General features: G+C 43.8%; 1 protein-coding gene across 1 annotated transcript in view; it reads right to left on the reverse strand.

Moving 5' to 3' along the window:
* Positions 1–14055, reverse strand: part of LOC311247106 (calcium and integrin-binding family member 2-like) — a gene marked incomplete at both ends in the record, with an annotated part of 61643 nt that continues 47588 nt past the window's right edge. Inside the window, 2 exons of the mRNA XM_084337418.1 lie at positions 1–22; positions 13808–14003. Of these exons, the coding sequence (XP_084193544.1) occupies positions 1–22; positions 13808–14003 (218 nt within the window). The remainder of the gene's footprint in view (positions 23–13807; positions 14004–14055) is intronic.

The raw sequence follows: 14055 nt of genomic DNA on the forward strand, positions 1-14055 counted from the left end.
TCAGATACGTATGTGGAAGGTGCTGGAAGGGAAGGACAGTGGAGGACAATGAGAAACGAGTTATTTACATGAAAAAGAAAATCCATATTTACAGGTTATATTAATTTATATACCACTATCCAAAAGAGAAGAATATATAGCTGTGATACAGATGATTGTCGTAAAAACGGAACCAAAAAAAACCCACAATCAATAACATTTCCAGGAATAAACTAAATGCACAGGAGATCTTCTACCTATTGTCAGGTCTCTAACTGAGATGTTTCTCTCAACCTGTAAAATGGCTGAATTAACTTTTCTGGTAAAGGTAGCATCCAGATAGCACAGTGACCAGCGGCACACAGACCAGCGGCACACAGACCAGCGGCACACAGACCAGCGGCACACAGACCAGCGATTGGCCTCTATTGCACCGCCTGCAGGGAATAGGCCACTAGCCGACTTTTCTTAACTCATTGGCCGCCAATCACGAGTATACTCGTTATTAGATCGTTTGATCTTTTTCCTTTGATCCCTGTTTCACCACAGTTAGGACAGCCGAAACCCGTCCAATCTTCCGCCGTCGACTTAAGACGCACCTCTTCAACCATTATCTGAAATAATATATAAAAAAATAAAAAATAAAACTCTAACCATAACTAACCTTACTGTCATGCACTTGTCCTAATAAACTAACCTACACTGTAACACGCAACACTTTGATGAACATTGTTACTCAGCTGATAGAGTTGTGCCCTTCCTGATGACTTGTCGTACAGAACTTGTAAGTCGCTTTGGATAAAAGCGTCAGCTAAATGACTAAATGTACATGTAAATGTAAATGTACACACTCGGCCGGAGCTCTCTGAATCACTGTGGCACAGCTACATACGTTGGAATTACAATGCCGATCGAATCTCACCAGATGGCAGTATCGTCTACCTTTTTAACTCAGATAGAAAGGGATCAGGACAGACAATGAATTAACTGGACTACCAAGACTCGCTCTGAGGGGGAGGAGCTCTTGCAAAGCAATCGCAAGCAGATCTGCTCGCCTCAAAACCTATACTGTCCTGGAAACACGTGTAATTACATATAAACGAGTAATCGCGATCGCCGATGGGATCATTGGAATTATTCTTTTTGGATTACCTTCTGGCTAAGGTAAGGACCCCCTATGTCTATTTTACCGAACCTGAAACATGTTTCTGCAACGATCACAGTTTCTTACTTTGCCGGACATAAACCAAGAGTTTTGATAATTTTGTGAAGGCACATGTGTATATGGTATATACCTTTGATTTGGGAGTATTTGGGGTTTCATGGGATCAACCAGAACGGTTTAGGCTTATTGCATATAACGCGTTTTATCTTGCGATCTATGGGAAAAGACTGAATTATCTAGGAAATGGGCGATGTTTTGCGTGTAATAAACTACAAACTACAGTGTGTAGAAACAAAAAAAAATTCCATGTTGGACTACAAGTAGTGTCTGCCAAATGAGCCACACCATTGTCTCCACAGCTATAATACAGAACACACACACAGCTCTGCAAACATCGTGAAACACCGCGAAAGTGACCATTTTAATCTGGCCTGGAGCGGCAGAGATACAGAAAGCGTATGGCGATGAATGAGTTAAGGTTTGTGTGTATCTGCTTGGTAATCGTACTTTTTGGGTTCAAAGATTTATGGGTTCATAGCATTATTGCACTAGCAGTAAAGTTAATGGTAGCTTAGTGTTGTATTGCCATTCATGATTTATTTGTATTACCCATTGCTATAACTGTTGTTATTATCATTATAATTCTTCTGTGATAATGTGAAATGTTTTCTTCATTTAGCAAACAACAGACCTCACACCCAGACACAGCTTTTATTGTTGCAGGAGACTGTGCTCCTCAAATTTCACCAGCATGTCTCTTACCCCACAAGAGGAGGCAAGATATTAGACCATGTTTAGACCAATATAGCTGATGCATATATAACCTGAAAAGGGGCATCAAGTGGGCCAAGCACAGCCACAAGCTAAGGTAAGACCCCCGACGCATTTGGCAGGGTATCCAGGCCATTATTGATTATAAATCCACCAACTCTCCCCCAAACACTGACCCCTCCCTCCCTGATGAGCGCAATAACCTTTACGCCCGCTTTGACCGGGACAGCCAGGAGGCGCTCAAGGCTGTTCTCCCTGCTAACCACCAACCCCTCACTCTCTCCCCCACTGCTGCACTGAACAGGACTAATGCACGTAAGGCTGCTGGCCCTGATGGCCTCCCTGGTCGTGTGCTCAGAAACTGACCGAGGTCCTCGAGGTTGGTGCAAACCCCGGCCAACGCATCACTGGTACACCACGCAGTATTGACCCCTCTCATCCCAACCACACACTGTTTGCCCTCCTCCCCTCTTGGAGGCACTGTGTGCATCTCAGTTCCCGAACCAGCAGGCTCAGGAACAGCTACCCCCCCCCCCCCCTTCAGCTGTCATCTCGCTGAACTGTGCACCATGGTGACAACCCCCTGGACTCAATCTATCTTTCTTTCTCTCTCTCTCTCTCTCTCTCTCTCTCTCTCTCTCTCTCTCTCTCTCTCTCTCTCTCTCTCTCTCTCTCTCTCTCTCTTCTCTTTCTCTCTCTCTCTCTCTCTCTCTCTCTCTCTCTCTCTCTCTCTCTCTCTCTCTCTCTCTTTCTCTCTTTCTCTCTTTCTCTCTCTCTCTCTCTCTCTCTCTCTCTCTCTCTCTCTCTCTCTCTCTCTCTCTCTCTCTCTCTCTCTCTCTCTCTCTCTCTCTCTCCATATAAACTCTGAACTCTGTTGCCCATACTCAAGGCTCTGTCCAATACTCAACCTATACCGTATGAACTCTGAACTCTTGCCTATACTATTACTCCATCCATAGGTATCTACTGCCTACACCGCCTATAACTGTCTTGCACTGTACTCATAACGTATACCTTCATTACATCACTATATCCAATTTATAGTCTATCCACATAAAACTGTATGATACAAATGCACAACACCAATCGCCTCTGTCCCCGCAGGACCCAGCTCCGCAGCATGGGGGCGACCAGGCCTTCTGCTGGGCTGCTCCTCGCCTGTGGAAGGCCCTCCCTGACTACCTGAGGGCACCACAGACCACTGATTATTTTAAAAGAGGACTAAAAACGTACCTCTTCACCAAAGCTTTTTCTTAGTTTTAACCTTTTATACATGTCTTTGTGTGTTTTATCCCTTTTTTGTATGTTTTTATGCCTTGTTTTTTAATTGCCTATGTTTTTAATTGCCTATGTTTTTACCCTGTAGCACGTTGAGATTTGGTTCCAAATGTAAAGTGCACTACAAATTAAATGTATTATTATTATTATTATTATTATTATTATTATTATTATTATTATTATTATTATTATTATTATTATTATTATTATTATTATTATATTATTATTATTATTATTATTATTATTATTATTATTATTATTATTATTATTATTATTATTATTATTATTATTATTATTATTATTATTATTATTATTATTACAATAACACTATATTTATCTAGATCGGTATACATATATTTGTATACATCTCTGTATATATATATATATATATATATATATTAGGGATGTCCGATATTATCGGCCAATATTGGCATTAAAATGTAATATCGGAAATTATCGGTATCGGTTTTCAAAAAAAAAGAGAAGAAAGTAAGAATATTTCTTTTTCTTAATTTTTTTTCTTTCCTTTATTTACCCAGGCAAGCAAGTAAGAACAAATTCTTATTTTATGTATTGTCAAAACTATGCATAATGTTGTGTTAATTCCATGACAAGAGATATGTAATGTTAATTACCTGAAATTATTCCGTTTCTTTGGGGGGGAAACCCCACAAATATCGGTATCGGTTGTTATCGGTATCGGAAATTAAGAGTTGGACAATATAGGTATATCGGATATCGGTAAAAAAGCCAATATCGAACATCCCTATTATATCCACACTGGACACACTGTATATTCATTTTATCTATATATGTCTATCTATATCCATACTCTTATTAGTTAAACCACTGGCTATTATGGTTTATTACCATAGTGTATTCATACTTGTGCATACATTAGCTTAGCATATTTACTCTGTAGATCCGTCATATATCCTCCACATATCATGTTATACTGTATACGGCAATGCACTTTGTACTCTGGTTAGATGCCAACTGCATTCCGTTGTACTCTGTAGTTGTACTTGTGTAATGACAATAGATTTAATGTAATCCAATCTAATATCCCCATCTCCGGGGTGTTTCGGGGGCAATGCTCACTGACATTTAGAAACTGGCTCCCATGCGAAAGGCTGAATGTGTGAAAGCACCTAATATTGATTTTCCATGACTTGCACTTCAGACTCACTCTAAGGGGACAGGAAGAAAAACAACCTTCAGAGTGAAAGCAGCTATTCCTCTTGGACTCGGCCCTTAATTATACATCTTCAACTATCTTTTTTGCAACAACAAGAATGTGACGCATTCAACTGTGCCAACTGTTTCACCACTGGAGATTTACAAAAGCAATCTTTGGCAACAGAGACAAGGCCAGTTTGTGGTAGAGGATCGGAGATCTGAGCTCTAACATTCCCATTAACCTACAAGTACACTGCTAATAGCCCTACTTAAAGTGAAATAGTGTCCATGCACCACCATTTTACAAGGCTTGGCCCGGGAACTATTCAATTTCATATTGCAGCACGCCTCCTTGACAGCAGAACAGGGACTTTAGCCCATCGAACTGGGAAATGGTCTGGTTTGGCATCGTCTACTTCTGAAGGAAAAAAGTGCTGTGTCATTCCTGTGCAGTGTAAAACTAAGAGAGTAAAGGGAATGGAAATGTACATACAGCACTAAAATGCTTCTACAAACAATGAATGCATGGATGTGCCCCACCTCTTAAATAGTAATTATAAGTTAGAATGTAATTGAAAGTAAAGGAATTTATTTGACCACATATATTTGTTGTATATTCACATGACAAGTGTTTGACTTGAACTTTCATAACCTAATATAACTCAAAATGCATAATATATCAGTCAGTCCTGTCCTGTTTGTCAGTCCTGACTTCAACTATGTATTTCAATTCAACATGAATTATAAATTCATATTAATTATAATATAACAATTCATTTGTGTGACTAAACCATGACCATTGTTTTTCATTGCAATGTCCTTTCTCTCATGTCATACTGCTTAAATAATTTTTTTGAATAAAATAGTTGTTGCACCAGTCTATTAGAACTCACATGCAACTACTGTATGGTAACGGTATCTAGTCCGACGATCATTGCAGGTGGGTCAAGCTTATCTGACCCGGTTGCCAAAGAAACACTATCAACCAATAACAACAGGGGGATACATTTTCAAGGCAATCTATACTGGCCAGGCGTGATGGACAGATTTACGGCCAAAATCATTGGCCAGCTAAATCAAACCTTCGAAACTGAGTGGCTTTTTACTGGCATCGTCTTTCCGCATATTGGGTACCGGAATGAAAACCATTTACAATACAGTGATGGATTGTTCAGCAATAAAATACTTTGATCAAGCAAGCACTATTGGTTTCGCTCTCACTGAGGGCAGCACTGTACAGAGCAGCACAACGCAGGCATGTATTTGACCTTTCTCTATTCTCCATCTAAACCTGCTCGCTTCTCCTGGTCCCAACTATGTAGCAGTAAACCCCAGGTCAGTAATGATGCATAATAACAATGGTTACGCATTGTAACCACAGCTATGAATACTGATATACTGATAACACGGAGGAAATACATGCTGAAATAATTCAGCTCCAACCACCGTTCAGGACCTCATCCCGCTCCTACTATGATAGGCGGCAAATGCCAAGGGGGGGGGGGGGGGGGGGCAGGGCAGGGACACAAGATGCAAGATGCTTTGCCTGCATTAATATAACTAGGGTTACAATGCACGTTATATTTCATCTTGGCATCGCAACTTGGCTCTGGTAAGGAAGGCTAGAGGAGACAGCATAAGTCACTGGTGATGACATCATAGACCTATTATCATTCTGGTATATAGGGGAAAATACACTCTGGCTTGTTGTATTTCTTTAAACCAATCACAATCATCCTGGGCGGCGCTAAGCAGCGACAGTGCCCTTGCAGAATAGTGTTGCAGTTAGCGGAAGCGGAGGAGAATTCTGAAATAGTCGGCCCCATGGCATGCTGACAGTATAACCACAGTCTCATGGCACCGATCCAGACGGGTCTCAAAGTGGCAACATTATCATTCTGGGAAGGACCCACGTTTATTTCCTGTTCCGATGTTTGCTTAATGCAATAACTGACAGGAAATACACTTGTGTCAAAACTGTTCCCTAGTAACAGAATTCCAGTGAGACCGTCTATATACCCACCACCATTATCTGACCAAAGGAACAATTGCACAGAAAAGAACGAAGAGACCGCGAATAAGGGAGGGTTACAAATAGTAAGGGAACAGGGAAGGGGTCTCTGACCCAGAGGGAAGAGCCAAGGGGGACAATAGAGGGGGACCTAGACACCAAGTTTCCACTGACCAGTAGGGATGGTACAGTAGCTACAGGTAAGCTTGCCGTTTTACCTGTGTTGTATTTCCAGTACACACTTACACCTGTGTCGGTGTAATAATACATGTTGGGGTCAAAACATTCATGGGTTGAAAGCAAGGGTAAAAAGGTGGGTTTTGAGGGCTTGTTTGAACGATGAAAGAGGGTCTGCATGATGGATATGGTTGGGAAGGGTGTTCCAGAGGGTGGGGGCAGCTTCAGCGAAGGCCCTGTCGCCCCCCCAGGTCCGGAGCTTAGTCCTGATGGGTTGGAGGAGGTTAGCGTCTGTGGACCCGAGGCAGTGGGTAGGCGTGTGGTGGAGAAGGAGGTCAGAGAGGCAGGAGGGGGCCAGGTTGTTGAGGGCTTTGAAGGTGATAGAGTAATATTTTTAACTGAACCCCCCCCCCCCCCCCCTCATCCTCCAATCGTGGACCTGGGCCATTTTACCCAGAACACCCGGCTCCCACGCTATAAAGACTGACGTCTCACTGGATTCTGGAGCTCACCTGGCCAGTGAGAGAGGCGCTGTTTGGAAAGCACTTCTGTGTAGGCTAAGGAGATGCCTTCACACGGCCAGGGAGAGAGGCGCTGTTTGGAAAGCACTTCTGTGTAGGCTAAGGAGATGCCTTCACACGGCCAGGGAGAGAGGCGCTGTTTGGAAAGCACTTCTGTGTAGGCTAAGGAGATGCCTTCACCTGGCCAGGGAGAGAGGCGCTGTTTGGAAAGCACTTCTGTGTAGGCTAAGGAGATGCCTTCACACGGCCAGGGAGAGAGGCGCTGTTTGGAAAGCACTTCGCCAACAGCTATCCAGAACTTCTGATACCCTCCATGCTTCTGATATAGGCAGTCAACGCATGCACTGGCAGGTGTAGGTCTTGTTCCCTTCCATTCCCATGGGGAGGAGGGTAAAAATCCATGAACCCATTCAGACCTAAAACGCCTGCTAAAAATGCATTATATAGCCTGCATATACACAAATGTGTTTCCCGGTTTCAACTAGGAGGATTGTGACATCAATATATCATTGTAAATTCAATGGCAGGATTACATACATCCATACCTTGGCAGGATTACGTAAGACAATTCGTGACGAGACCACAATTCATCTATTTTGTATTGATATTTTGTGGGTCAGGTCAATTCTGCTGAACAGCATTACGGCGCATGGGAAGCCTTTCCTTTTCCAACTCTTGCTTTATCAACAAAAACAACTCCACATTCATGGTTAACAAGGCTGGCCACCCTCTCCTCTCACCATTAAAACAAATACCAAGCTGGGGGTAAGGACAAAATGGCAAAACAGGAAACAGGTTATATGTGAAATGTGGTCTTATCATGAGAATTAGGTTACCAATTGTTTTGTCAAAGGTCTCATTTGTTTACTGTAATTTATACCAAGGTATTAGTAATGTGTTACTGTCATTTTAAAGTGAGGCTTTACAATTTCCAAAATAGTAATTATATTACATTTACTAAATTCAAGTAATGCTGCGTTACTGTGTTACATTGTTGCCCGAATGCAGTGATTCCAGCAGAAATTAAAAATTAAATATAGTTTGGGGGAACGACTCGGGCGGGGGGGGGGGGGGGGGGGGGGATAACACTGCACTTCAGACAACCTACAACTGGTGATGGTGTCTAGGTCTTTAAGTGTTATATAGCGTACTTGGCCATCCCGTCCCGCTCTTAAGCCATTCCGAGATATACCTCATCTCATGTACCTATTGTACACCACCAACGAAAAAACAAATACGCCCATCACCTGCCGGGTCCCGCCCCTATGGAGGCGTAACCTATAAGACACTAGGCATGGTCACCAAACACTCTTCCTCAGCTGTCGTTAAACAGCTGAGAGCAGTCACTGCTGTTTTTTGTGGTCTTCTTTCATACTCGCGCCCATAGAGGCTGTTTACCAGTATAATGGCTCCCCCCAAAGTATAATTTATGGGTGGCTCCCCCCAAAGTATAATTTATGGTTTTAAAAAAAAAAATTACTCACTGAGCACTCATTGCCACTAATGCAAATGAGTGCTCACTGAGTAAAAACTAAACAAAAAGAAAAACACACACAAATGATACTTTGGGGGGAGCCATTATACTTTGGGGGCCCCCCAAAGTATTAACATGCAGCGGGAATCACTGGAATGCAATCGTTTATGTCCTCCTATAACGTTAGATTACGTTTATACGCGGTCCTCTGTAGATAATGTGTGCGTGCGAGCAGGTCAGAGTGAGATCACGTCGGCCACTAGCCAAAAAGCTAGTGTGTTGTAAACTGCGGGGGGAGCAAACGGTTTGAAAACCGCGGAAAATACGAAATCTAATTTGATGAAGCGTCTGACACAGCAGCACGACAATGTGAAACTTGACGCATAAAAAAAAACAGGGAAGACAGGGAAGCCTCTACCAGTGCCAGTGATGGATGTAAACAAATTAACAAAACAACAGAAACTGGATCGAAGATCAGGGCAAACACCACAAGTGGGATGTTACCCAATGTCAAGCTACCAACAAAGAAAGACGTTTGCTGGCTACCGAGAGAGAGAGAGAGAGAGAGAGAGAGAGAGAGAGAGAGAGAGAGAGAGAGAGAGAGAGAGAGAGAGAGAGAGAGAGAGAGAGAGAGAGAGAGAGAGAATGCGGTGATGGAAGCGAAGAAGAGCGCGCTGTCACCTCAGAACCACTAATAATGGTGAGTGAGGGTTGTGTTAGAGATAGAGCAGTGGTTCTCAAACTACGGGTCGCAACCTAAAGTGGGGTCGTGGCGCATTGGCATTAAAAAAAAAATATATATATATATATACAGTATATATATATTTTTTTTTATGTTCTGGCAACATATTTTGGCTAAATATGCCTCGTTTTATAAATGTGTATTGATAACATAGTGCTGTAACTAATTAAATGTTATATTTTATTTATTTTATTATTTTGATATTCCTTAATTCCACGTTGAAATTCCATGTGTGGGGTCGCCAAAAGAAAATCCTAAATAAAATGGGGTCGTGGTATAAAAAAAATTGAGAACCCCTGAGATAGAGCATAGTTGGAGCTGTTTGGCGAGCTGGATCATATAGCAGTCGAGGCCCAAGGGCCACAGGTTAGAGCGGAGGCAGGTGAGCCACAGCCAGTGCCTGGGTGAGATGGAGGCTGCCCCCGTGTCTCCATGTCTCCAGGACTCAGCATCTCTCCGGCTAACAAGGCAGAGGCCGGCAGAGAGAAGAATATGTGGCTGCTCTGCTCTGCACTGCCAGCCAGGGCGGCATCCTGCTGGACAAACCGCTATCATGGTTGCTAACAGCATCTGCAGAAAAGACAGCCGATAACTGTCAAGGTGCAGGTAGACAACCTTCCAATGGCCTCGCCCCTCTGCCAGCATATAGCTCTACAGTATACTGTATATACAAATATAATGTATAATGTATAATTAGGGGCAACAGTGGCTCAGAAGGTAGAGCGGTTGTCTGGTAATTGGAAGGGTCCCGGTTCCCGCTCCACCCGGGCAGCGTGTCGAAGTGTCCTTGAGCAAGATTAACCCCTAATTGCTCCCGTTGAGCAGGTTGGCACCTTGCATGGTTGCCTCCGCCGTCGGTGTGTGAATGTGTGAGTGAATGGGTGAATGTGAGGAACAAAATTAGAAAGCGCTTTTGATATAAGCTGCTATAAAAATGCACCATTTACCATTTTATATAATATTGTACATATATATACATAAAAAGGCAGGTAAGCATCGACCAGCAGTAGATCCCACCAAGGGGGCAGAAAAAACCCTGAGCACAGCAGTGGCTACTAGGCTACATCTTCCCAAGTAGATGCTGTTGGTGAATGGTCAGCGATATCAGAGGTGGACAGGAGCTCAGGGCCACTGGAGTTCTAATAAGTGCCTGCAGGGTGCGCTGATCACAGAAGTCAAGTCAAGTCAAATGACATCTCATACACGGAGGCAATCCAAAGTGCTGTACACAAATAACTATAAAAAGGAGAAGGCACAGTATAAAAAAAGAATGATTCTCTGAAATAAAAATTAATTTATAAAAGGATTTTTACAGTATACAAGCGGTACATTCTCACGAATAGATTTTCAGTGCACTAAAACAAACAAAACAAAAAAGTGCAGTAATGTGCAAAAGATAGTGCAGTGGTTTAGCAGCAGTTAAACTCAGAAAGGGTTTTTAGCCTGTTCTTAAAAATAGGCAGAGTTGGAGCAGATCTAAGATCTTCAGGCAGTTTATTCCAGCGATGTGTGGCATAACAGCAGAATGTGGCATCACCATGTTTCAGTCCTATAGGTGTCATAATCACGGCGAGAGCGTACTTCACTCCCCCTCCTTCTCCCCTCACATTCACCACGCACTCCTCTTCATCCTCCCTTCCATCCACCACGCACTCCTCTTCATCCTCCCTTCCATCCACCACGCACTCCTCTTCATCCTCCCTTCCTCCCACCACGCACTCCTCTTCATCCTCCCTTCCTTCCACCACGGAAGCCTCACGCCCTTATATGGTCAGCATCCCTTCACCTCCCGTCACTCAACCCAGCTGCACTTCATCCCCTGATTCACACGCTGTCAGGCACCTCACTCCTCACAGCTGTATCCCATCCCCTGATGATGAGGACCCTACTTCAACCGGACGACGCTGACCAGAAGTCATCGTGGTGTTAGTATCATTACCTAGGTACGACGCCTCAGTCTGAAGACCTGCTAGGCATCCCAGTGTGATCATCCTTGTACTAACTTTCGTTTCTTGTGCCCAGGACCTCCGTGCCAGCGTGTTCCTGTCTGGACCCCCCTGGAGCTTACAGAGGAGTTCCAGCTCCCTCTCTCAAACACGAAACCGTGTCTCCCGTCTGCAGTGGCACTGTAGTGTGCGCCTGCCCCCGTTATCCCCCTATTCATACCTGTTGTACATTTCTGGATGTAATTCTTGCCTGCTTGGGAATACCATTAAAACCCCTTGAAACGCTCCATTCTCCTCTCCTGTGTTCAGCGATTGGGCTCTGCTTAAGACCCACTCTCACAATAGGAACAGTTAGGGTTTACTCGGCATCAATCCTCATAGCCTGTCTTCATCTCTTGAAGTCACTGTTGGATTCATGTGTGATGCAAGCCAAGCGTGAAAGGAATTGGAGGGACGTTCGTTTTTATATTATAGGTGTGGGATCGAGGTCCTGAGAGGTGACTGGTGAATGTCAAATTCGCTCAGTGTGAGTGTGTATGTGCACAGAAGGTGCCACAGGCAGAGCAAGATGCTCAGCCGACATGAGATATAACTTCCATGATACTGTAGAGTAGACCCATAGCCTATTCCTATTCCATAGAGGGCTTGGGCTGATAGGCTATACTGCTATAGTATCTCAAAGTCTCAAAGTCAATTACAGCATTAAATGTTTCAGGAAGCCTAATACATCTATCTACATATATATGTTAAACACGGTGTTCCCCAGGGTTTGGTGCTAGGTCCGCTCCTTTTTATGATCTACCTCCTCCCACTCGATGATATCATAAGGAAACATGGCCTCCACTTCCACTCCTACGCAGACGACATGCAGCTTTACCTCCACACCAAACCCTCGGCTCCCCTTCCTCCCCCCTCCCTCACTGCCTGCCTCCAGGACATAAAAACATGGATAACCACCAACTTCCTTCAACTCAACAGCAAGAAGTAATACTGGACTCAACCGTCTCATTCCACTCTCACGTCAAGTCTGTCACCAGATCCGCCTTCTTCCACCTCAGAACCATTTCCCGCCTCCGCCCCTCACTCTCTGACACCTCAGCGGAAACACTCATTCACGCCTTCATCACTTCCCGCCTCGACTACTGTAACGGAATCCTTCTTGGTGCTTCCAAGAAGGTTCTGGATCGCTTACAGTACGTCCAAAACTCTGCTGCGAGGGTCCTCACGTGCACCAAACCCTGGCAGCACATCACCCCCACCCTGCAAAAACTCCACTGGCTCCCCAGCAACTACCGAATCCCCTACAAGATCCTCCTCTTCACCTACAAATCCCTGCACGGGTTGGCCCCTTCCTACCTGACTAACCTACTCCACCCCTACACTCCAGCACGAGGCCTCCACTCCTCCAATGCCGACCTCCTCACCATCCCCTACACCAGGCGTTCCACACTGGGAGACCGAGCTTTCGCTGTAGCTTCCCCTCAGGCTGTGGAACTCCCTCTCCCCCTCCATCCAAGGCTCTGACACCATCAACATCTTCAAAACCAACCTAAAACCCCACCTGTTCACACTTGCCTTCACGCAACACGGCCCCGCTCCCAAGTAGCCCACCCCTGACTCATTTCTTTTAAGCCACAGATCCCGTTGTTTTTGTTTTGTTTTCTGTTTTTTGTTTGTTAATTTCAACAACTTCATCCAATTGGACAGCACCTTGCTTCCTTTTTTTTATCTTATTTGTTTTTTCCTGTTGTTACTATACACATATATGCCAATTTTTTTTTTTTATATTTGATTTTTTCAAAATTTTAATTTCCCCACCCTTTCCTTGTACAGTGTCCTTGAGTCTGAGAAAGGCGCTTCTCTCTTAAAATCCAATTTATTATTATTATTTATTATTATTACATTAAACCCTTTCAGGTGTTTCAGTGTGGTAGTGAAAGCGTTAACCCTTTGTAGTGTGAAAGTGAAAGTGTTAACCCTTTGTAGTGTAGTAGTGAAAGTTAACCTCTGTAGTGTGGTAGTGAAAGGTTAACCTTTTGTTGTGTGGTAGTGAAAGCAATTAACCATTCTGTAGTGTGGTAGCAAAAGGGTTAACCCTTCTGTAGTGTGGTAATGAAAGTGTTAACCCTTTGTAGTGTGGTAGTGAAAGGGTTAAGCTTCTGTAGTGTGGTAGTGAAAGGTTAACCTTATGTAGTGTGGTAGTGAAAGGGTTAACTTTCTGTAGTGTGGTAGTGAAAGAATTAACCCTTTGTAGTGTGGTAGTGAAAGGGTTAAACTTCTGTAGTGTGGTAGTGAAATGTTAACCTTCTGTAGTGTGGTAGTGAAATGTTAACCTTCTGTAGTGTGGTAGTGAAAGGGTTAAGCTTCTCTAGTGTGGTAGTGAAATGTTAACCTTCTGTAGTGTGGTAGTGAAATGTTAACCTTCTGTAGTGTGGTAGTGAAAGGGTTAAGCTTCTCTAGTGTGGTAGTGAAAGCGTTAACCCTTTATAGTGTGGTAGTGAAAGCGTTAACCCTTTGTAGTGTGGTGGTAAAAGGGTTAATCAACCTTTACGATGTCACTGTACCTTAAAAAGTCTGGCGCTTTGGAAACCATGTTCTCAAAGTCTGCGAAGGAGAGCTTGCTGTCTCCGTCCAGGTCAGCCTCCTCGGTGGCCTTGTCACAGACCAGGCTCACCTCCTCAGGCGTCAGTTCCCCTTTGGTCAGCTTGTTCAGCGTCTTCTGCAGGTCCTCCTTGCAGACGAAGTTATCCGTGTTGAAGTCTAGTTTGGAGAAGAGAGAAACTATAAGACTCCCAAACATAACTGCCTCAGA

The sequence above is a fragment of the Notolepis coatsorum genome, assembly GCF_963971535.1.
Source record: "Notolepis coatsorum genome assembly, chromosome: 20".
Taxonomy (NCBI): Eukaryota; Metazoa; Chordata; class Actinopteri; order Aulopiformes; family Paralepididae; genus Notolepis; species Notolepis coatsorum.